Consider the following 26,237-nt stretch of genomic DNA (forward strand, 5'->3'; position numbering starts at 1 on the left):
TTAGAAAGAGGCTTAACGTCCCTTTTTTTTGTGCAACTAGTTCAGCCACTAAACTTCAACCTGTATCCTAAAAATGATGCCTAAATAAATTATTGAGCCCTATTAAAAATAAAAATGGGGATGAATTTTGAAAAATATATGTAATATATATTGGAAACTGGGAAACCGGGATAGCTTTCCTTCTCATAAACCAAAAAGTTCTAAAAATCTTTGGCAATAGTTCCTTCACATCCCCCAAGCTTTACAAATACTTCCTTTCCACACCATTGCCTTATTTTCTATATTACAGTTCATTCATTCCCACAAATGCCACCTACAAGGGTGTTCTTCCTTCATGGCAGAGGCTGTGAGCAGTAGTGGTTTATGACTGGTCTGATAGGGACAGCCTCTGTCCCAAAGAATAGCCCTGGTGCATCAGCATATGAGCAGCCCAGGCTGGGCAAGTTGCCAGCTAGACCTTTCAGAAGGGCAATAGCCCTCATTGATAGACACGTTCATAGTATTATTCCTTTTATTATTTTACAGTTATTACCATAGTTTTCTCTTTTACATGTTCTCTGATAAAATATTGACATAAATTAGCCCTGACCTTTCTTCCTGACCTCCAGAAAAGTATATCCTTATAACTACTTTTATTATCTAATCGCATCTTTATGGGAAGATTTTTAACAACTGTATCAATATCTTTAATAGTTGCAGAACTGTTCAACCTTTTTATTTCTTTTTCAGTCACATCTCCTAAAGTACATATATTTCAAGAAACTTCCATGTTGTCTAAGTTTTCAAAATTGCTAGCATATAGTTGTTGTGTTATCCTTAGTTATATCTCCCTTTACATTCATAATATTGTCTCTTCTTCTCTTGATTTGTCTTGACAGAGGTTTGTCTGGGGAATTTAAAGCATTTCTATTATTCATATAGATGAAGTTAAAGTCAGCAAGGGTAAGGTAGATATGGAAAATATAATTAACAAGCTTGTCTGAATGGATATGAGTTCTGATTGAGCAGTTGGAAAGACTATATTTTTCTTAGCATACATGGAACATTTACAAAAACCAGTCATGTACTAGGGTTAGGGTTAAGAAAACTTTAGTTAAAAAAATTAAGTATTGTTTAGTATTATGTATCTCTAATACAATGCAATTAAGTTAGAACTTAACAAAAAAATAAATCCCTACATAACTGGAAATAATAAAACACATTGCTATATAACTTATGGGTTAAAGAAGAAATCATAATGGAACTCAAAAAAATTCCCAGAACTGTGATAACAAAAACAATACACAGCAAAGTTTGTGAGATATAGCTTCATAAGTTAGAAAATGAACCAAAAAGTAATCTCAAAGAAAGTAGAAGAGGAGAGATGATAAAGATGAGAGAAAATTAATAAACTGGGAAACAATAGTACAGGAGAAAAGAATTATCAAAGCCACACACACATGAAGAGCCACATAAGACTTTAAGGGAGTTCACTGAAGGCTGCCTTGTACTGGTTTTAGTTAGTTAATGGAAAGCTGCCTTGGACTAGAGCTTTGTCCTGTCTTTTGGATAACAACAAATGAGCAAACTTTTCTCTCAAAGAGTGCTTCTAGTCTTCATCCAAGTATGTATTTGGTAGTCTTTCATAGTCTTTTAGGTTTCTTTTTATTTTTTACTTTTCAGAATTGGTAGAACTCAGAACTGGGCAACAGTTCTCTATAGTGCTGGAACACTGTTTTTTAAATGGCTTTGGGACCCTTCATTTGATCACTTGCACAATGGAAGTAAGTTTGGGTTTATCATGAAATAAAATTGTAAATTTTAAATACATTTATGAGCATATTTCTACTAATTTTAGTATCAGATTAGCTCAAGGAATAGAAAATGAATGGGAATAATAACATAATGAGGAAATAAAGAAAATGCTGTACATATCAAGTTTAGGAGACCAGAGTGCTGCCATAGTGCACATTTTTTCCACATCTCATATTTTGTTAACAGTAGTGAATGTTAGCTTGTAAGACATAGAAACTTAAATAAAAAAAACTTCGTAGTCACATCATTTGTTTTTTGTCACCAAAGAATTTTTCTGTAAATGATCACTAATCATATACACTAATTAATTGCTAATGACATTTGGCTGTTTTCAAACAAATCTATCCACAAGAAATGAAGAGGTAAACAAGTGCATATTTTAAACCACTGAGGATATTTGACAGTATCCTCAGGATTATGGTGATTATCAAAGGGGATTCAATTTATTTTTAAGTCAATACCTGTATTAGTGGAATGTTTCACCTCTGAGATTGTACAATAATATATTCTAATATATTTGCTTTTAAATAAGAGTCAGCGTGATGGGTATTTCTGTGTTTCAGTAGCCATTTTGATGAACAGAATCAATCCTTTGGCAAATGCTGTGTTTATTCCTTTGGCTGGCACACTGGTCCTACAAAGCACAGACAAATTTGTTATTTTTTTTTATTTTTTATTTTTTTCCTGAGAGCGTCTTGCTCTGTCACCCAGGTTGGAGTGCAGTGGTGTGATCTTGGCTCACTGCAACTTCTGCCTCCTGGGTTCAAGTCATTCTCCTGCCTCAGCCTCCTGAGTAACTGGGATTTCAGGCATGCGCCACCATGCCCAGCTAATTTTTTGTATTTTTTTTTTTAGTAGAGATGGGGTTTCACCATGCTGGCCAGGCTGGTCTCAAACTCCTGAACCGCCTGCCTCAGCCTCCCAAAGTGCTGGGATTACAGGCAGGAGCCACTGCACCTGGCCGATTTGTTATTTTTAAGAGCCTTTACTATTAACAGGTAATAAGTATCCCTATAAGCATATGGATTATCACTTAAAGAGATGTTTGAAATAGAGGTATTCATGGATAGTGACATGTATCCTTCATTTTAGTTAATGACAGCTGGTTGCAGGCTATGTTATCATTCATTCTGAACTAAAGCTCAATTTTTTTTATGTTATGGATGACTATAGAACAATTTGTTTCAATACACTAACGGTAATAAATTGATGGTTGGAGAGAATAGCTACATGTTCAAAAGTAGGCCACTTCTTTACTACTTAAAGAACATCCAACAGAGGCAAGATGATGGGAGACTGGAATAGTATTTATGAGAAAATGCTTAACAGTGGAAATTCCTAAGTATGTCAGTGGGTTGAGAAGACAGAAGCATGGTGGGTAAAAATCATAGGCATATGAAAAATATAAAGGTTTAAATTTTTTGTGTCATCAATCACAAATCTATATAATATTTGATCCAAGACTAGTCCACAAATCATTAATCCAAGAGCATGGCTGATTAATGGAAGTCATACTTAAATAGTTCTGAGATTGTTCTATTAACATTTGGAAGTACTAAATTTTTTTTGCCCTCGAAAGTACCAGCCAATAACTTCTCATTGAACGTCCCATCTGGACCCTAATCCAAGCTCATTTAACTGCGACTTGTAGGATTCAACCACAAGTTGAATGAAGCATGTCCAATGTTGAAAAAGCACACTTTATTTCCTGCCACTACTCTGATTTAGCAGACTATTTATCATCAGAAGGACAACCCAAACAAGAGAAAAGCAGAGGTACTCTTAGATTGAGATTTGGACTTGTTAGTAATAAACACTCATGGAAAATACTGGAAATAGATTACTGATGAAAGTGAAGGTGTTCCTGTTTATTTAGTGGGTGTGTAAACTAATGTCTGTTACAGAGGTTTGACACTAATCTTGTGTGCCATGGAGGACAAGTGGCACATAAAGGAGCAGCTGCGTAAGTGTGCAAGTGATTAGTCTGTGTTTCTAGATCACCTCTACTGTTCTCTTCATTTACTATTATTTCTTTTTGGCTGGAGGATACAGTGCCAGCTTGGCACCACATTCTCCCAAACGCCTTCTTTCAGCCAGTTTACAGGGGAGTGTTTTGGAGAAAAACTGCCAATGCTTCCTTTTCCCTTCGCAGATTAAATACATTACATCTGCTTAACATATGCAGTCTCTGTTGGTCCAGGAAACCAGACAAAAGCTCTCTGGATGATTATCTCATTAGTATTTTGCCTTCTAAAAATGTTTTCACTCAGGAGGGAGGGCACAAAATCCTTGCTCTTTCTGGGTTGCATCTTGAGCTCAAATACTGGCTCCACCACTTGCCATGTGACCCTGAGAAAGTCACTTAATTCTTTCCGGTATCAATTTTCTTCTCTGTAAATTGAAGACAATACTTAACCTTATAGAGTTGTGGTAAATACTAAATAACCTCTGATTTACTTTCTGTATTTAATGAAATACTAGCCAAAACCCCACCGGGGTTTTCCCTTTTCTCATGGGGCGAAGTAGTGATACTTGTCAAATTGATCTTGAAAGATTCTCTAGGAACTAAATAATAATAATCAAAAAAATTTGAAAATAAATGAGGAGTCTTGCCTTACCTAGTCAAAACAACTGTAAATGTGACACTGAAAGAAAATACATCAATTAACAAGAGAACAGAGAAAACGTTTGTATTTAATATATGAGTTATTTTAAATTAGTAGTGACAGGGTATATTATTCAGTAAAGAGATTGGGACATCTAATCTCCACTTGTTTGTTCTTTTATTCTAGGACTTACTAATTTCCTCCTTTATGAAACATGGATCCTCAAATTTCAAGGGCCCATTTCCTGTAAAATAATGCGTTATTGCAGTTAAAGTCTTTTTTTTTTTTTTTTTTTTTTTTTTTTTTTTTTTTTCCGGACTGAGTCTCGCTCTGTCGCCCAGGCTGGAGTGCAGTGGCGCGATCTTGGCCCACTGCAAGCTCTGCCTCCCCGGTTCAAGCCATTCTCCTGCCTCAGCCTCCCGAGTAGCTGGGACTCCAGGTGCCCGCCACCACGCCCAGCTAATTTTTTGTATTTTTAGTAGAGATAGAGTTTCACCATGTTAGCCAGGATGGTCTCGATCTCCTGGGTTCGTGATCCACCCGCCTCAGACTCCTGAAGTCCTGAGATTACAGGCATGAGCCACTGCACCCAGCCTATTGCAGTTACAGTCTTAAGATTTATCCACACAGGTGATAGATGAAGGCATGAGTGGACTAGATCATTAAAGAAGGGTACTAAGAGGTCTGTGATTGAAATATTGGGAAACACCTACGTCCAGGATGTAGATGAAGGAAAAGGGACTCAAGGTGGATTGCAATATGACAATGTCAATGACAAACTTTCATTTTTTTAAAACACTAAATCCAAGGGAGGCAAATATTTAAATAGTTAGAGAAAAGTCAAATGAAAAGGGATTAAGATGATAACTGCAGACCTGAAAGAGCCTAATAGGTTTGAGCAGCTCTCCTGAAGAAAGAATTTTCCTACTTCGAAGATTCAGCCAGGTTCAGTTAGGAGACAGCAGACACTGACTAACAAAGAGGCTGTGCTATGTAAGAAGAGAGAGGTTCAGGCACAGTGTCTTACATTTATAATCCCAGCACTTCGGGAGGCTGAGGTGGGAGGATTGCTTGAGCCCAGGAGTTTGAGACCAGCTTGCCCAACATGGCGAGAGGCCATCACTACAAAAAATTTACAAATTAGCTAGGCGTGGTGGTGTGCACCTGTGGTCCTGGCCACTCAGGAGGGTGAGGCAGGAGGAGTGCTTGAGCCCGAGATCAAGGCTACAGTGAGCACCACTGCACTCCAGCCTAGGTGACAGAGCAAGACCCTGTCTCAAAAACAAAAACAAAAACAAACAAACAAAAAACTCCAGCATGAACAGGAAAGAACTGGGGAAAAACTTCCAGAATCGACTGAATTTTGAATTTGCTACTAAGCTGTGTTATATTCCACTGCCTGCCAGACACTGAGCTAGATGTCATCAGTTTTCACAACAAATCTGCAAGGTCTTGTTTTCTTCATTTCACAGATGAGGATGTTTAAGCCAACATTATGTCAGACTACCTACTAACTAGTTTGGGCAAGTTATTTAACTTGTCTAAGGCAGTTTTCTTAAATGAAGATAATGCTACCTACCTCATAATTGTTCTGAAGATTAAATGCTTATAAATATACATGTATGTAATATATGTACCTCCAAAAACATACTAACATAGTGTAGCATTTAGTAGAAGCTTAATATTTCTGGTACCATCCAAGCAAGAAAAAGAATTCCTAAGATATGGTGATGGTGTCATAACTGAATTTAAGTTCAGAATTTCTTTTATGTATACATAGCTTTATTTTGAGCAGTCATCTTTGATATACAAGCTTCTTCTCATCCTCTTTTGTAGGTACTGGATGTAAGCAGGGAAGGCAAAGAAGAAGTATTCTATGGGCCTACACTCCCTTTTGCTTCCAATGGAATAGCGGCATGCTTCCTTCCAGCTCCATATTTTACATGCCCTAACCTTCAAACTCTTCAAGTGCCTCATCACAGGATTGGCACCATCTGAAAAACCAATGCCATCATGAACAGGAGGAAAACATAGCCCTGACTGTTGGATACTGGGCATGAAAAGACTCAGTGCTCAATACTTCCTTGTCTTGCTTTATAGGTCTTATATTCAGATAAATTTAAGCAAAAAATGAACAATTTTCTAAAATACATTATTGAAAACTCTTGTCACCCTTCTCAGTGTATGTCAACATGCAATATGTATGACTTTTATTGTGGTATAGCTTAGTGCCAATTTAAGGTACATTGTGTTCCATGGGTCTTTAGAGCATTCTTTGTACACTTTTTCTAATCAGCACTGTCTTAAGACAACATAACACTGTTAGTAAGGCAATTTATTGGACACAATGGCATCGATGATCTTAAAAAACTATATATTCTGTACTTAATCCCTTTATTATTTAAAGCTGGGCTTGTAATTTTTCTTTTTAAAATTTAACATTATGCAGCCCTGCTCAGTAGAGACTCAGTATTATGACATCATAAATTTTTAAATGCCATATTTTATTCAAGGTGATACGAATAATAGACATACACTGGAACAGCAGTTGAAATACCCAGATTTTTCACCTTGGTTACTCTGACCTTGGGTCAGAACCTAACTTTACAGTGCTTCAGTTTTCCCACCTTTTAAGGAGGATAATTACTGATTTCCATGTTAATTTAAAAGAACATTATGAGCATTAGGTGAACACTTTGAAATACTTTGCCTAAGAAAAAGAAAAATGTTACTGAAATTATAAGGTATTTTACTGTCTTTAGAGCCTTGTAATTGAACACGGAGATTATTTTTGAAGTTTAAAAATTACTAGATAGAATTTGGAAACATGTTATGGAATAAATGAAACATGTTATGGAATAAATGATTCTAAAAAGCATGTGAAAGAGACACACAATTAGGAAATAGGGAGTTTATCGAAATCTAAACTTGTACAGATATCTAAACTTGCCTCAAGTAACTCTCAGATGTCTCATTTAAAATCATTTAGTGAAAAATGACATTTAAAGCTAAAAAATAATTTAGTTGTACTAATTATGGTACCATAAAGTGCTTTGACATAAATTTGAACCTAGAATTGGCAGTTCTAATAAAAGTTTTTCCACTTTGTTAAAGGTTATGTCAATCTTGAGTGCTTGTGGAAGTCTTCACCACCAATACATATTTTATTACTATCACTTTTAATAATGCATAGGAATTCTTTTTTAACTAGTTTTTGGGTTTGCTTTGTCTATAACAAAAAATAAATACAACTTAATAATCACATTTGAAAACAAATTTAACAAGTATAATGTGAGTTTTTCTTTTTTCCTAACTTCCTCGGGACCTAGGTCACCTTTATTAAAAGGAAGAATTCACTCTTTTTTCCTTGGCAGTTTAATCACTCAGCAATCCCTCTCTTAAAGGAAATTGTTATTTTATTCATGTAACCATTTTTTTGTAATCAAAAGTGAATAAAAACGATCTTTTTGTCTTAACATACAGAATTCACTAACTTCATATATCGTTATACATAAAACATTGAAAAAAATATATGGCTTCTGGTTATTCAGATTTAAAGGGCAGGAAATGGGACTAGGGAGAAGGAAAACAGGTAAATTTTAAAAATAGGAATTTAGTATAGACAAACCTTAAGAGTATTTGCACAGTTCTGAACAGTGAAAATTGATATTGACAATTGATATTTAGAATGAAGACAGCTTCTTTAAATGGTTTAAGCCACCTAAACTAAATTTTAAAAATGCCTTACCAAGGCAGGAAAATGAACTCCAGTATTTCAGACTTTTCAACAAGGACTTAAGTATTCAGCCATATTAATTTTTCTACTTGGGACATGAATTTTCTCTCTAGCAGTTTTACCTAGTAAAATTATTAAAATCTATTTGTATTCCCAGGCCCTACACCCAATCAATGAAAGGGAAAAGCTCAAAAATAAGCTTACCCAACTAATAATGGAAAAGTAGCCTGAGACTACCCTTATTTCTGTATATATTTCTAACAATTCATATAAAACAAATCAGCATATATTAAACCCCTCCTAAGTGATCTTTATAATGTAATATTCATTGATATTACAGAACTGAACTCAGAATTTTAAAAAGTTTTAGCGGGTTCAGACACATCCTTTACAGCTATAGCCAAGAGTAGTACAAAAACATAACAATCCTTCCCTAAAAGGGAAAAAACCTAGATAACTTATAATTAGATCCTTTTATTCAAGGTTATCAATAATAGAAATACGAATTCTATTAAACTATGGTCATATGAGCCAAATTTCACTGAAACTATTCAAATATACATTTTTGATTTAAGTGAACTACACTATAGTAATTCATCTTCCATTTCCATTTTTACTCTTCAAAATTAAAGGCTATATTGTATTTGTAATGTAAATTATTATACCAATGTGAATTTCTATAGGAAGGTCATGACTTGCAAACATTTAAGTATCACTGCAATATTTTACTTTAAAAGAGAAAACAAAACACAGTACCAAACAGATGATAACAGATATTCTTGGTATTAAAGGAAAAGCCAGCAAAGATGTGAATTTCTAAAATAATCTGTACAATGCAATAACACTTCTTAGATCCTTAACAACAAAATAGCAATTAGGTAATGATTAGGGTACTGTTCATACTTTTTCCTTCACATTTTCTTCACACTTTAACCACATGTACATCAAACTCTTTCAGCTACCACAACATCTGAAAACCTAACTTTCCACAGTTTTACCACAAAGTATGAAAACATCAGTAATAAGATAAAAATTATTCCTTCTGGTAACACAGCTCATTTTTACTTTAGCTTCCAAATAGTGAATCTGTTATAAAAAGGAAGTTTTCAATAATCAAGGGCACACTGTAAGTTAAATATATACTTTTATTATTATAATTTTTATCATATGCACAAATAACTCACAAATATGTATATAAAATTAAAATGTCCACAATTTTTCTAAAAGCACATTTCACAAATGCAATGAATTGGATAGCCATTGGCACATCAAAAATTTTAATAAGTATAAACCGGTCTATTCCAACCATTTGGTAATTTACAATGCAGGTTATAACAGTATCAAAATACACCTATCTTATTAAATTTGTGAAGAATATGCTATGTCGCTAGCTTCCCAAACCAACTGTTTCTAACCAAATAAAGCATATTATTTATATTGGCATACTATACTTTTGCCTGACAAGGCAATATTTTTAACTCTAAGAGGGGTAGGTAAAAGATCAGTTTTTTGGAAAATAAAAGATTTATATAAAAAGTCTGGATAAAAAAGCAGTGGTTTAGTACAGATGATTCAACTTTTGGTGAGGTTTCTGTATCTATTTACCTTTTAGACATGGGGAGACATGAGTGCTATGATAACATACAGTTTGGGGAAGGCAGATTTCTAAAGGCTTTTCTTAACTGTAGAAGCTTGTCAAATTTTTGTATAACATATAATTTTTAACTGTCAAAGATTCTGTGAAAGTACACGGAAACAGGTCCATGTAATTATTTAAGAACAAGGTAGTTTAAAAAATTTGTTGTAAAGCATGGAAGAAAATAATAATAGGTAATGAAAACCCACAAACATCTGACTCACAAATATTTTCTTATACAGATGCTGAGGTAGAAAAAGTCAAATATGCTTAAGAAGAAAACATACAAAGGATAGTTAAAGATATACAAGTTTTAAACTATGAAATTCCTCTAATGCAAATAAACTCAATACTGAATGACTTTTCCACAGTCCTCCATGCTTCCTTCCTCGCCATGGAAACGTTCTAATTAAATTGAAATTTAAATCATAACCAAATCCAAATGCCTAATAAAGTCCTTTCATCACTCTGTTGTCCTTCAGTTGTCTTTTATACTCTATTTGGTATTTTATAGATATTATTTGACTGGAATACTCATGTATCCAAATGTATATTTTAATTTTCTTCCTATTTAAGTGTCTACAATTTCTATAGGAAAGAGGTCCTATACAGTTTCCACGCTGTAAATTGAATGAGGCTGAGTGTAGGATGAACGTGGCAATCAGAGAAAGCTGCTAAACAAGCCTCTTGTTTGGAAAGAGATAAGCTTGAAGATAAAAGGTACAGTCAGATAGGTGGCAGAAAGTCTCCAGACTGAAGGGTTTGAACATCACCTTATAAACAATGGGAAGTTACTGGAAGTCCTTGAGCAGAAAAGTAACAAGAGGAAAACAGTATTTTAGGAATACACATTTCAGAACATAAGCTGTAGGAGAGGAAACCAGAGGTAAGGAAATAAGTAGTGCCCAACAGAAAAAACAAACAACAAACCAGTGGATGCAAGGCACTGCAAAAAGAAAAAAAAGAAGCCTAAGATCCCGTAATGGTAATCAACTGAAAGTGGGAGAAAAATGAAGAACCTAAAATGCCTCTGACATTTCAAGGCCAAATAACTTAGGACAATAGTGTATTCCCTGGGTAGAAAATGAAAGCAGGAGGTAGTCTGAAATAGAAAGTTACATGGGTAGCTTGACATGTTGCCTTGAGATTTCAAGAGACTCCAACTACAGAGGTTTAGAGATAAATTAGCAGTAGGTGGCTCACGCCTGTAATCCTAGCACTTTGGGAGGCTGAGGAGGGCAGATCACAAGGTCAGGAGATCGAGACCATCCTGGCTAACATGGTGAAACCCCGTCTCTACTAAAAATACAAAAAAAATTAGCCAGGTGTGGTGGCGGGCGCCTGTAGTCCCAGCTACTCAGGAGGCTGAGGCAGGAGAATGACGTGAACCTGGGAGGCGGAGCTTGCAGTGAGCCGAGATCGCACCACTGCACTCCAGCCTGGGCGACACAGCAAGACTCCTTCTCAAAAAAAAAAAAAAAAAAAAGCTGGAGTTATCAGTTCACCACTAACAATGTTGAAACAAAGCAGATGAAGGGTCATATCTTACGACTGGGGACAGGAAAGAAGACCATGAAGGTGCTCTCAAGATACAGTGGTCATTTCTTGATCTGGGGATTGGTTCCAGGATCCCCTGTGCATACCATAATCTGCACATACTCAAGTCCCGCAGTTAACCCTGAGGAACCTGCCTATACAAAAAGTTGGTCCTCCATATACTCAGATTTTGCATCCCACAAATACTGTATTTTAGATCCACATATAAGTGGACCTGCACAGTTCAAACTTGTGTTGTTCAAGGGTCAACTGTATATGTAGGAAGGAGCAGTATCATTGTGGAAATGATGGGAAGATAAAATAAAATACAATTGTCACAGAGAGGACAAAGAACATGAGAAAGGAGAACGAACTCAGATTTGACCAAAAGAGAATGGCTTGTATTACACTGGTAAAAGCAGCAGCCTCAGAAATTACAGGGTATTTAGGGAAAGTGGCTATTAAAGAAGCAGGTATAAGGGACTCCAAGTTTGGGAATCAAAGAGGGCAAGATTGTAGTAATAAGTGAAGGATCAGTGAAGATTTTTTAAAAAAGGAACTGAGCCATAAATTTTCTTCTTTCTTCAATTTAAAAAAAAGCTTTAAAAAAGTTACTTATACATAAATACAAAACATATAATACACACACATATTGTTACAGACTTTGTTGTTACCATTCTTAAGTACAAATTTTAGTTATTCTTAGTATCTACAGATATATGTCCTAAAGCATGATTCAGTAGCAGCTTTTCCTATCCTTTAAACATTTCATACTCTAAGGAGCAAGATTCTCAAAGATATCTTTATCAATCTCCTTTGGAAAAAAAAAACCCACATATACATACACACACACACATATACACATAAATAACCTCTTTAAAGGCATCACCTTAAATAGATAAAACTCCTTAGTAACTGCTGGAACTTTCCAAGCCATACATTATTTGTTTAGTAAGTCACTATCATGATGAAAAGAAATTCAGTGTTATGAAGTCTATTAAGCAGCCTTAAGGTTTCATTTATTCCCTTTGACGAAGTTGATTTGAGAGAAGGACCATCTATATGTTATGAAAATAACAGATACTCCTTTGGATTTCACAGATTACAATTAAGAGAAAGCTATTAACTACAGAATGCTGATTGCAAAGTATTTCATTTTTAAAGATACTCCTTGAGCCAGAGAAGGGTTGAAGTGTTTTCTTGAAGGAAGAGTAGAACCATGATAAAGACTATAATCCCAAGAAAGAAACAAAGTATTTCAAAGTTAGAAAACATGATGTAAGAGAACACTGGAAAGTGGGATCATTCATCTGGGACATATCATTAGAGAAAGATAAAATTGAGGTGTTCTTTGCCTTAATTGTGCATGAGTAATAAACTAATCATGTCTGTACATTTTTCAACAGAATTTGGGCCACCAAATATTTTCACGTACATTATCCCATTGATTCTCACAATAACACTGTCAAATAGTAAAGGGATTCTTCTTTTCTTCTCCATGAAGAAACTAGATGGAGAAAGGTTACGTAACTAGCTCAAGATCATAAAGCAAAGCTGAGTTTGAGACCCAGGTGGGTTCCCAAAACTAGGACTGGAGCTCTTTCAACCAAATAATGCTCAATAGGAAAAGGTGTCAAGGACAAGCTCCAACTGGTAAAACAATCTGGATAAGGTAAGAGTTCAAAAGTTGGGAAACAATGTTGTTAAAGGAAACTAAACAGGTTTCTTGGATAAAATGCTAAGTTATAAGAAGCTATGGCTAAAGAGCAAGAAGATAGATCAGCTGACTTCTCAGACCACTATTATTACTTTTCTAGAATATTTTTATTCATTCTCCTCTTAAAGTCTCCTTTATTTCCTCCTCCTGATATGATTTTTTTTTAAATGACAACTCCAAAAGAAAGGATGAATAAAGAAAAAATGTGGCAACTCTTGGAACTTAAATATAAACCCTGTTGGCGTGTTTACACTTCTTTTTGGATATCAGCTGCATAATCCTTCAGCCAGATTCAGTCTCATTCCTAACACAGTTAAGTGTACTTTGTAAGGGTTTTCTTTGTTAACTTGCCTCACACATATAAAAAAGAAAAATATACAGTCACATTTCCCAACGCCTTTCCCCCACCAAAAACACAGTATAGCGTAGCCAGGTACTTTGAAAAAGCATCATTTTAAAACATAACTATTATTGTAAAAATAAAAAATAAACATGACAAATCAGTCACAAGGCAGGGAGGTAGGAAGTCATATTACAGCAAAAAGTATGGATGAAGTATCTGCTTAATACTCATACACAGAAAACACTCTCAGAAAAAGTTTCTTTAATTTAGTTTAACTAAAATTTCATCAAGGTAGAATGCAGTTTTGTAAAAAGTTCCAAGGATCCTATTACATAGTTGCTAATTAACCTTCAGTTCCTTATTTATACATTTTTTACTTACAGATATAAAAGGAAAAAAATTCCAGAAATTATTTTAAACAGAACATTATACAATTAATTAAAAGTAGGAATTGGAGTGGAACAATGTGGCTTTAGATACTGATAATACCGATAATCAATAGGATGAATCACAAAATATATTAAGTATTATCATCTTCCAGTCTCTGCATCTCATCTTGTCCCATCTGTCCAAGGTGAGACAAAAGTTTGCTATAGGCTTCCCTGTTTAAGAAAAAAGAAAAGAAAGCAAATATATTTATTACCATTTTCATTATTTTTCATTTAAGTATTTACAAATTAAGTCTGCCCAACATCCATCCATCCATCTATCCAGCCATCCGTCCAGCAGGCTTAGCACAACACTTCTTAAAAAGTAATGCTTTATATCTATTGTGAGTAAACCTAGATGTTAAGATGCATTAAGTATGATTTTTATATATAAAATGTGTGCTAAAAATAACATGTAAAAGTTCATTAACTTTCTGAAATACTATAATGCTCACAGGTAATAAAATACGTTCATGGAATATTATTTAAGGACAATGATGGTATGATTACAATGGGAAGACTTGTATCACAAACATAAGTATTAAAACAAAAATTCTGTAACCATAAAATAGACCTGTGTAGCAATTTCAGTATATATCCCATTTTCTTCTTTTAACTTCTTGTAAGTAACAAAGCTTGAAAATAAAATATTGTTTCTCCTCCCACATTCTCTAGTACTTCCCTGTATTTGGGAGGTGTTTTAGACGATTATTGTGCCTAGCAGTTATCTCACTAGTCTAAATACCTGTTCTATTCAGAATCTTTAAAACCAAACTTCTTATGGGCCTGCACAACCACACAAGGTAGTAGGCTAGAATATTTGTTTTAACAACATACTGCATTAGGGTGGTTCACACATAGCCTCTCTAGTTTTTTCACTCAAATTTGAAGACTGCTTAGAGAAGCCAGATGTGAGACATGTCTGTGCCATGAGCTTGTTTTATGACATGACAATAAACACCATTTCTTCAAGCTACAATTTGAAGTGATTCAATCTTCTCTCTTTAGAAAACCGTAGAAGGCTAGCCAAGTCACTATGCAGAAGAAAGGAGATGTTCCATTCTGGCATACAAAAGCTTTACAAGCATGATCTCTCCAGTCCACACGCCCTGCCTTTTATATGGTTTTCATTTACTGTATTGAAAAAATGGATTCCATTAGTTAGCTAAAGCTATAATCAACATAGTCATGTCTTCAAGAAAGATCTCATATATGATATTGTTTAATAAAAACTTTTCATCTAAAAATTGGGATATGCATATTCATTAGAGTGTGTATTTGTACAGATATATACACAGACACACATGCATATGATTATAGTCATGCACTGCATTAACAACATTTTGGTCAATGAAGGGCTGCATTTTGGTTAATGATAGATCCCATTAAGATTATAATGGTATTGAAAAATTCCTGGGGCTGGAGCAAAGATGGCCGAATAGGAACAGCTCCGGTCTACAGCTCCCAGCCTGAGCGACACAGAAGACGGGTGATTTCTGCATTTCTCTTGGAGGTACCGGTTTCATCTCACCAGGGAGTGCCAAACAGTGGGTGCAGGACAGTCGGTGAAGCGCACTGTGTGCAAGCCGAAGGAGGGCGAGGCATTGACTCACTCGGGAAGCGCAAGGGGTCAGGGAGTTCCCTTTCCTAGTCAAAGAAAGGGGTAACAGACGGCACCTGGAAAATTGGGTCAGTCCCACCCTAATACTGCGCTTTTCCAATGGGCCTGGAAAACGGCACACTAGGAGATTGTGTCCTGCACCTGGCTCTGAGGATCCTATGCCCACAGAATCTCGCTGATTGCTAGCACAGCAGTCTGAGATCAAACTGCAAGGTGGCAGCGAGGCTGGGGGAGGGGTGCCCGCCATTGCTCAGGCTTGCTTAGGTAAACAAAGCAGCCAGGAAGCTCAAACTGGGTGGAGCCCACCACAGCTCAAGGGGGCCTGCCTGCCTCTTTAGGCTCCACCTCTGGGGGCAGGGCACAGACAAACAAAATCTCAGCAAGAACCTCTGCAGACTTAAACATCCCTGTCTGACTGACAGCATTGAAGAGAGTAGTGGTTCTCCCAGCACGCAGCTGGAGATCTGAGAACGGACAGACTGCCTCCTAAAGTGGGTCCCTCACCCCCGAGCAGCCTAACTGGGAGGCACCCACCAGTAGGAACAGACTGACACCTCACTCGGCCAGGTACTCCTCTGAGACAAAACTTCCAGAGGAACTATCAGACAGCTGAATTTGTGGTCTCACGAAAATCCGCTGTTCTGCAGCCACCGCTGCCGACACCCAGCCAAACAGGGTCTGGAGTGGACCTCTAGTAAACTCCAACAGACCTGCAGCTGAGGCTCCTGTCTGGTAGAAGGAAAACTAACAAACAGAAAGGACATCCACACCAAAAACCCATCTGTACATCACCATCATCAAAGACCAAAAGTAGATAAAACCACAAAGATGGGGAAAAAACAGAGCAGAAAAACTGGAAACTCTAAAAAGCAGAGCACCTCTCCTCCTCCAAAGGAACGCAGTTCCTCACCAGCAACGGAACAAAGCTGGACGGAGGATGACTTTGAGGAGTTGAGAGAAGAAGGCTTCAGACGATCAAACCACTCCGAGCTACAGGAGGAAATTCAAAACAATAGCAAAGAAGTTAAAAACCTTGAAAAAAAATTAGACAAATGGATAACTAGAATAACCAATGGAGAGAAGGGCTTAAAGGAGCTGATGGAGCTGAAAGCCAAGTATCGAGAACTACGCGAAGATTGCAGAAGCCTCGGTAGCAGATGCGATCAACTGGAAGAAAGGGTATCGCTGACGGAAGATGAAATGAATGAAATGAAGAGAGAAGGGAAGTTTAGAGAAAAAACAATAAAAAGAAATGAACAAAGCCTCCAAGAAATTTGGGACTATGTGAAAAGACCAAACCTACGTCTGATTGGTGTACCTGAAAATGAGGGGGAGAATGGAACCAAGTTGGAAAACACTCTGCAAGATATTATCCAGGAGAACTTCCCCAATCTAGCAAGGCAGGCCAACATTCAGATTCAGGAAATACAGAGAATGCCACAAAGATACTCCTTGAGAAGGGCAACTCCAAGACACATAATTGTCAGATTCACCAAAGTTGAAATGAAGGAAAAAATGTTAAGGGCAGCCAGAGAGAAAGGTCGGGTTACCCACAAAGGGAAGCCCATCAGACTAACAGCTGATCTCTCAGCAGAAACTCTAAAAGCCAGAAGAGAGTGGGGGCCAATATTCAACATTCTTAAAGAAAATAATTTTCAACCCAGAATTTCATATCCAGCCAAACTAAGCTTCATAAGTGAAGGAGAAATAAAATACTTTACAGACAAGCAAACGCTGAGTGATTTTGTCACCACCAGGCCTGCCCTAAAAGAGCTCCTGAAGGAAGCACTAAACATGGAAAGGAACAACTGGTATCAGCCCCTGCAAAAACATGCCAAATTGTAAAGACCATCAAGGCTACAAAGAAACTGCATCAACTAACGAGCAAAATAACCAACTAACATCATAATGACAGGATCAGATTCACACATAACAATATTAACTTTAAATGTAAATGGGCTAAATGCTCCAATTAAAAGACACAGACTGGCAAATTGGATAAGGAGTCAGGACCCATCAGTGTGCTGTATTCAGGAAACCCATGTCACATGCAGAGACACACATAGACTCAAAATAAAGGGATGGAGGAAGATCTATCAAGCAAATGGAAAACAAAAAAAGGCAGGGGTTGCAATCCTAGTCTCTGATAAAATAGACTTTAAACCAACAAAGATCAAAAGAGACAAAGAAGGCCATTACATAATGGTAAAGGGATCAATTCAACAAGAAGAGCTAACTATCCTAAATATATATGCACCCAACGCAGGAGCACCCAGATTCATAAAGCAAGCCCTGAGTGACCTACAAAGAGACTTAAACTCCCACACAATAATAATGGGAGATTTTAACACCCCACTGTCAACATTAGACAGATCAATGAGACAGAAACTTAACAAGGATATCCAGGAATTGAACTCAGCTCTGCACAAAGTGGATCTAATAGACATCTACAGAACTCTCCACCACAAATCAACAAAATATACATTTTTTTCAGCACCACACCACACCTATTCCAAAATTGACCACATAGTTGGAAGTAAAGCACTCCTCAGCAAATGAAAAAGAACAGAAATTATAACAAACTGTCTCTCAGACCACAGTGCAATCAAACTAGAACTCAGGATTAAGAAACTCACTCAAAACCGCTCAACTACATGGAAACTGAACAACCTGCTCCTGAATGACTATTGGGTACATAATGAAATGAAGGCAGAAATAAAGATGTTCTTTGAAACCAACGAGAACAAAGACACAACATACCAGAATCTCTGGGACACATTCAAAGCAGTGTGTAGAGGGAAATTTATAGCACTAAATGCCCACAAGAGAAAGCAGGAAAGATCCAAAATGGACACCCTAACATCACAATTAAAAGAACTAGAAAAGCAAGAGCAAACACACTCAAAAGCTAGCAGAAGGCTAGAAATAACTAAAATCAGAGCAGAACTGAAGGAAATAGAGACACAAAAAACCCTTTAAAAAATTAATGAATCCAGGAGCTGGTTTTTTGAAAAGATCAACAAAATTGATAGACTGCTAGCAAGACTAATAAAGAAGAAAAGAGAGAAGAATCAAATAGATGCAATAAAAAATGAGAAAGGGGATATCACCACCGATCCCACAGAAATACAATCTACCATCAGAGAATACTACAAACACCTCTATGCAAATAAACTAGAAAATCTAGAAGGAATGGATAAATTCCTCGACAAATACACCCTCCCAAGATTAAACCAGGAAGAAGTTGAACCTCTGAATAGACCAATAACAGGTTCTGAAATTGTGGCAATAATCAATAGCTTACCAACCAAAAAGAATCCAGGACCTGATGGATTCACAGCCAAATTCTACCAGAGGTACAAGGAGGAACTGGTACCATTCCTTCTGAAACTATTCCGATCGATAGAAAAAGAGGGAATCCTCCCTAACACATTTTATGAAGCCAGCATCATCCTGATACCAAAGCCTGGCAGAGACATAACCAAAAAAGAGAATTTCAGACCAATATCCTTGATGAACATTGATGCAAAAATCCTCAATAAAATACTGGCAAACCGAATCCAGCAGCACATCAAAAAGCTTATACACCATGATCAAGTGGGCTTCATCCCTGGGATGAAAGGCTGGTTCAACATACGCAAATCAATAAATGTAATCCAGCATATAAACAGAACCAAAGATAAAAACCACATGATTATCTCAATAGATGCAGAAAAGGCCTTTGACAAAATTCAACAACCCTTCATGCTAAAAACTCTCAATAAATTAGGTATTGATGGGACGTATCTCAAAATAATGAGAGCTATCTATGACAAACCCACAGCCAATATCATACTGAATGGGCAAAAACTGGAAGCATTCCCTCTGAAAACTGGCACAAGACAGGGATGCCCTCTCTCACTACTCCTATTCAACATAGTGCTGGAAGTTCTGGCCAGGGCAATCAGGCAGGAGAAGGAAATAAAGGGCATTCAATTAGGAAAAGAGGAAGTCAAATTGTCCCTGTTTGCAGATGACATGATTGTATATCTAGAAAACCCCATTGTCTCAGCCCAAAATCTCCTTAAGCTGATTAGCAACTTCAGCAGTCTCAGGATACAAAATCAATGTACAAAAATCACAAACATTCTTGTACAACAATCACAGACAAACAGAGGGCCAAATCATGAGTGACCTCCCATTCACAATTGCTTCAAAGAGAATAAAATACCTAGGAATCCAACTTACAAGGGATGTGAAGGACCTCTTCAAGGAGAACTACAAACCACTGCTCAATGAAATAAAAGAGGATACAAACAAATGGAAGAACATTCCATGCTCATGGGTTGGAAGAATCAATATCGTGAAAATGGCCATACTGCCCAAGGTAGTTTATAGATTCAATGACATCCCCATCAAGCTACCAATGACTTTCTTCACAGAATTGGAAAAAACTACTTTAAAGTTCATATGGAACCAAAAAGGAGCCCGCATCGCCAAGTCAATCCTAAGCCAAAAGAACAAAGCTGGAGGCATCACGCTACCTAACTTCAAACTATACTACAAGGCTACAGTAACCAAAACAGCATGCTACTGGTACCACAACAGAGACATAGATCAATGGAACAGAACAGAGCCCTCAGAAATGATGCCGCATAGCTACAACTATCTGATCTTTGGCAAACCTGACAAAAACAAGAAATGGGGAAAGGATTCCCTATTTAATAAATGGTGCTGGGAAAACTGGCTAGCCATATGTAGAAAGCTGAAACTGGATCCCTTCCTTACACCTTATATAAAAATTAATTCAAGATGGATTAAAGACTTACATGTTAGACCTAAAACCATTAAAATCCTACAAGAAAACTTAGGCAATACCATTCAGGACATAGGCGTGGGCAAGGACTTCATGTCTAAAACACCAAAAGCAATGGCAACAAAAGCCAAAATTGACCAATGGGATCTAATTAAACTAAAGAGCTTCTGCACAGCAAAAGAAACTACCATCAGAGTGAACAGGCAACCTACAGAATGGGAGAAAATTTTTGCAACCTACTCATCTGACAAAGGGCTAATATCCAGAATCTACAATGAACTCCAACAAATTTACAAGAAAAAAACAACCCCATCAAAAAGTGGGCAAAGGACATGAACAGACACTTCTCAAAAGAAGACATTTATGCAGCCAAAAGACACATGAAAAAATGCTCATCATCACTGGCCATCAGAGAAATGCAAATCAAAACCACAGTGAGATACCATCTCACACCAGTTAGAATGGCCATCATTAAAAAGTCAGGCAACAACAGGTGCTGGAGAGGATGTGGAGAAATAGGAACACTTTTACACTGTTGGTGGGACTGTAAACTAGTTCAACCATTGTGGAAGTCAGTGTGGCGATTCCTCAGGGTTCTAGAACTAGAAATCTCATTTGACCCAGCCATCCCATTACTGGGTATATACCCAAAGGACTATAAATCATGCTGCTATAAAGACACATGCACATGTATGTTTATTGCGGCACTATTCACAATAGCAAAGAGTTGGAACCAACCAAATGTCCAACAACGATAGACTGGATTAAGAAAATGTGGCACATATACACCATGGAATACTATGTAGCCATAAAAAATGATGAGTTCATGTCCTTTGTAGGGACATGGATGAAACTGGAAAACATCATTCTCAGTAAACTATCGCAAGGTCAAAAAACCAAACACCGCATGTTCTCACTCATAGGTGGGAATTGAACAATGAGAACTCATGGACACAGGAAGGGGAACATCACACTCCGGGGACTGTTGTGGGGTGGGGGGAGGGGGGAGGGACAGCATTAGGAGATATACCTAATGCTAAATGACGAGTTAATGGGTGCAGCAAAACAACATGGCACATGGATACATATGTAACAAGCCTGCACATTATGCACATGTACCCTAAAACCTAAAGTATAATAATAATAAAAAAAGAAAAATTCCTAATGCCTGGTGATGTTGTAGCCATTGTAATGTCTTAGTGTAATGCCTTACTCGTGTTGTTCGTGGTGATGTAGGTGTAAACAAATCTATTGCGCTGTCAGTCATATAAAAGTCTAGCACACACAACTATACACAGTATGTAATACTTGATAATAAGAAATAATCATGTTACTGCTTTATTTATTTACTATACTTTACTTTTTATTGTTATTTTAGAGTGTACTCCTCTTTATACTTATAAAAATAAAAGTTAACCGTAAAACAGACTCAGGCAGGTCCTTCAGGAGGTATTCCAGAAGAAGGCTTCCTTATCATAGGAGATGACAGTTCCATGTGCGTTATTTTTTTTTATTATACTTTAGGTTTTAGGGTACATGTGCACAATGTGCAGGTTTGTTACATATGTATCCATGTGCCATGTTGGTTTGCTGCACCCATTAACTCGTCATTTAGCATTAGGTATATCTCCTAATGCTGTTCCTCCCCCCTCCCCCTACCCCACAGCAGTCCCCGGAGTGTGATGTTCCCCTTCCTGTGTCCATGAGTTCTCATTGTTCAATTCCCACCTATGAGAGAACATGCAGTGTTTGGTTTTTTGTCCTTGCGATAGCTTACTGAGAATGATGTGCGTTATTGACCCTGAAGACCTTCCAGTGAAATAAGATGTAGAGGTGGAAGACAGTGATGTTGATCATCCTGACCCTGTGTAGGCTCAGGCTAATGCGTGTGTGTCTTCATTTTTTACAAAATAGTTTAAAAATAAAAAACAATTTTAAAATAGAAAAAAGCTTATTCAAGAATATAAAAAAAATTTTTGTACAGCTATACAATGTGTGTGTTAAGCTAAGTATTTTTACAAGAGTAAAAAAGTTAAAAAAAATTTTAAAGGTAAAGAGTAAGCTAAGGTTAATGTATTATTGAAAAACTAAAAATTTTAAAAATAACTTTAATGTACTCTAAATGTATTATGTTTATAAAGTCTACTACACTAGTGTACAGTACTGGCCTAGGCCTTCACATTTATCACCACTCACTCACCGACTCACCCAGAGCAACTACCAGTCCTGCAAGTTCCACTCACGGTAAGTGCCCTATATAGGTGTATCATTTTAAAATCTTTGCTACCATATAATTACTGTACCTTTTCTATGTTTTCATATATTTAAATACACAAATACTTACCATCATGTTACAACTGTCTATAGTATTCAGTACAGTAACATGTTATACAAGTTTGTAGCCTAGGAGCAATAGGCCACACCACATTGCCTAGGTGTGTGGTATAGGCTATTCCATCTAGGTTTGTGTAAATATACTCTATTTGATGTTCACAAATGATGAAATTGCCTAACTACACATTTCTTAGAACCTATCCCTGTCGTTAAGCAACACATAACTGTATTTTGATTCTTTAATAACCTTTAGGACATAAAAATTCCACTGTGAGTACTGACTACTCTAAAATAATTTCTTTAAGAAACAGATATAGGCTTATTCCCACAATGTTGAGACTCTAAATAGTCCAGCACTATTTTCAGTTGGGTTATGAGCCTATTTAAAAAAAGTCTTATTTCCTATTTTTGACAAAAACCTATATTATCTAATTGGGTCACTTATTCAGTAGATACATATGATACAGTTGACTAAATAAATCAAGCATCCCTCAAACGGTTATGATTTGCTACCATAAATTTTATTAAAAAACAAGACATCCAAGGCTATGAAGTCCACTTCCCAATGAGGAACACTGAAATGCGTTTTGAGCAACAGCAGCACTGCTGAAATATACAGATTTCTAAAGCGGTCACTTTGAAAGGAAAAACATGCAAATCTATGTATTGATTTTGCTAAGTTTGCTGATAAGCCATGCTACTTCTATTTACACTTTGTAAAACTGGTAACAATCACAGTACTGAAACATTTTTCATCTCAAAAGAACATATCCAAAGTTTGGGGAATAAGAAAATAAATCATTTCTATAAAATGAAATATAGATTTTATAATCACTGCCCCCCCAATGTAATTAAATTATCAAACATACCTTTGTGCTATATTCCTGCCAAGGCCCCATTTCTGCTCTGAATCCTTCAGAGACTGAGTGAGGGTAGAAATCAAGTGGATGACAACCTGCTGGTCCAATGTTGCTACTGTTTCTAAAATGCTGTAAACCTGATAATAGTACCTCATACCATAATCCTGGATAAACTGCCTGAAAGTAAAACAGGTTTATTTAGGATTACTCCTGGGGCAATTCCTTGTGCTGGTATCTACGTGGCAATCAACTACGAACTGAACATAACAAAGATCATTTAATAAAAGATTACTGTAAGAATCTGGATGCAATATGAAAACTATTTAAAACACTTTAAAATAAAGAATGGAAGTGGCTTATTTAAGTTGAGCCATGACCAAAGCGAAAGCACTGTGGGGAGGAGCGGGGAAGGGAAGAGTTGGAAGCTTGGGAGGGGAGAAGGGGTAAAAATCTAATACCGGGACTTTTTTGCAATATTCTACATATTGAAATCTGAGTGGAAAGGATATGGGAGACAGTAAGAGAAAAAAGTCAGATTTCCTAGTTACTTTTTAGTTCTTTGTAGCTCTATATAAGTCAAATAATATTTTTATGAGGAAAGCAAGTTATTCCTAATATATTTTTATGTTCCTTAACTGAACAAAAGACTTTAGACCCATAGAAGGTCTTTATAAATAAAAATTCTATATTTTAGCCTTAAAACCTCTACCCTCCACTACCAATCAACAAAATGAAAGCTACCTCGCTTAGTAAATTATAGATAACATTCAATCTTTGATCATAGCAAATCCTTTTCTCCCCTCCTAGGGCTTCACAATTTTCACAAATCCATTGTTACTGACTGATCACAATTTAAATAAACTATAAACACTTGACAGGCACTAATTACGTGATGAGAAAAATGGAGGTATCAAAGATCCAACATAGAATGAAGGAAACGAACACAAATTATTTATCATGGTAGTGGTAAGGCAGAGATAGGAATAATAAAGGTGAACTGGAAGAAATCTTCAGAAAGAAATACAAAAATGTACTGCCCTAACAGCACAAGACTCTAAAGGGAACAAGACAGGGAAGAAAAAGAAAATATGCCTCGAGTTGCATTGTTATTCTTATGAACAATAGATCTACTTCTATGAAGTCCATGCTTCACAAATTAAACATAACGGAGTTTCTGAAGCTACAGTTAGTATATTAAAGCAAGTCAGAAAAGCAGTGACATGTACTTCTACAATGGATCCAGTGGAACATGTTTAGCAAGGTCTGAAGGCCTGTGTACCTGTCATCATGACTCACATTTCCCACTTTACCCTCTCAAACCCAGTCTAGGACCACGTACTCACATTTCAGTCAATGACAGATAGCACGTACAATGGTAGTTCAGTACAATAAAATTAAAATACTGCATTTTTACTGTACCTTTTCTATGTTTGGATACATTTAGATACACAAATATTTACCACTGTGTTACAACTGCCTACAGTATTCAGTGCAGAGACATGTTATACTGATTTGTAGCCTAGGACCATTAGGCCATACCATATAGCCTAGGTGCAGAGTGGGCTATAGCACCTAGGTTTGTATAAGTACACTCTATTTGATGGTCACACAATGGATGAAGCTGGCTACACATTTCTCGGAACTTATCCCTATTGTTAAGAGACACATGACTGCTCATGCAAGATTCTTCCTCACTAAATTCACAGGTAATTTTAAGTCCCCTCACTTATCTTTTTCACTGGCACTTTTATTTTTCAATAAAACATCACAATGTAACAAAACTACTGCCAAAAATACAATAATTGAAATACTATAAACAAGTAGTAACACATTATGTTTTAGATAATTAGTTATTTAAAAAACATGTTGGCTGTCAAATGGCTGGCAATAGTCTCCTTGCCAGTTGGCATATTTTCCAGTTACCTAAACACAGAAGTCAGCTGGGCAGAAGGTTCTTCTTCTGACCTCACTTGGCAGGCTTTTACCATGTATTGCAGGTTCTCTGTGGCCAGCCTTTTAACTAGAAGGAAAAATTACAGCATTACGCACTGTGTCTGAATTGACCATCTGGATCCTCATTTTTATGAACACTCTTGATTTAGAAAAATATGTTGTTTTCTTAAAGTATGTACATCCTTTTTCTATTTTTCAAAATGAAATATTTCTAAGTTTTTGTTTTATTCTAAAGTATACCTATCTTCCATTTTAAGAAAATATAAAAGTTTAAAAGTCTACTTTTTAGTCTGAAATAATACATGAAGACCTATTTTTCTCTTAAAAAGGTGCCCATATTAAAAAACGTTACATCATCCTAATCCTACAAACAGTAACATACCGACAAAAGCAAGCCTTTAAAAATTCAGCTGATTTACAGACAGGCAGATTGATTTTTTAAAAATTCATAAGCATATTCTGCCCACCCCCTCACAAACATAAAGTAGCAAACTAGATACCACGAACAATTTCTTTTCACTTAAAATTAGCCAAATATGTATGCAAAAATGTTGTTTGTGATGCTATCTTCCTTTCAAAGGATAACAAAGTATAAAAAGAATACTTACATTCTTTAAATATTTAACCAAATCCTTTAAAATTGTGTGCTTGTACACAAAAATAATGCAAAAATACCAAGAAAGGATGTAGAAAACCCAATATGTTCTGAATGCTACTAAATTCTTATGTTGTTTTTGACACATTAAATATAAGAAACCAGAGAAAAAAGTGCTTTTTCCAAGAATAAAAAAAAAGTTCAGAAACTGTAACCCTAAATTATAGCAGGAGCACAAAACATATGATGAACATGAACTTAATGAATATTAGGTAGTAGAGAA

The 26,237-nt window shown here is 36.3% G+C and overlaps 2 protein-coding genes across 24 annotated transcripts in view; one reads left to right on the top strand and one right to left on the bottom strand.

Annotated features, from left to right (window-relative positions):
- KLHL32 (kelch like family member 32) overlaps positions 1–7,873 on the top strand; it is a 223,233-nt gene extending 215,360 nt beyond the window's left edge. For all 17 annotated transcript variants that reach the window (XM_055259438.2, XM_055259445.2, XM_055259409.2 and 14 more), the window contains one exon: positions 6,237–7,873. In XM_055259438.2, the coding sequence (XP_055115413.1) occupies positions 6,237–6,398 (162 nt within the window). In that variant the 3' untranslated portion in view covers positions 6,399–7,873. The remainder of the gene's footprint in view (positions 1–6,236) is intronic.
- Positions 7,874–13,614: 5,741 nt separating this feature from the next.
- MMS22L (MMS22 like, DNA repair protein) overlaps positions 13,615–26,237 on the bottom strand; it is a 145,275-nt gene continuing 132,652 nt past the window's right edge. For 5 of the 7 annotated variants that reach the window (XM_055259314.2, XM_055259304.2, XM_055259343.2 and 2 more), the window contains 3 exons: positions 25,330–25,426; positions 23,416–23,583; positions 13,615–13,970 (listed from right to left, as the gene is read on the bottom strand). In XM_055259314.2, coding sequence (XP_055115289.2) covers positions 13,889–13,970; positions 23,416–23,583; positions 25,330–25,426 — 347 coding nt within the window. In that variant the 3' untranslated portion in view covers positions 13,615–13,888. Of the gene's footprint in view, positions 13,971–23,048; positions 23,153–23,415; positions 23,584–25,329; positions 25,427–26,237 lie in introns of those variants that run through there. The other 2 variants (XM_055259322.2, XM_055259353.2) reach the window with 2 other exon arrangements.

Source organism: Symphalangus syndactylus, chromosome 2 (genome assembly GCF_028878055.3).
Source record: "Symphalangus syndactylus isolate Jambi chromosome 2, NHGRI_mSymSyn1-v2.1_pri, whole genome shotgun sequence".
Classification (NCBI taxonomy): Eukaryota; Metazoa; Chordata; class Mammalia; order Primates; family Hylobatidae; genus Symphalangus; species Symphalangus syndactylus.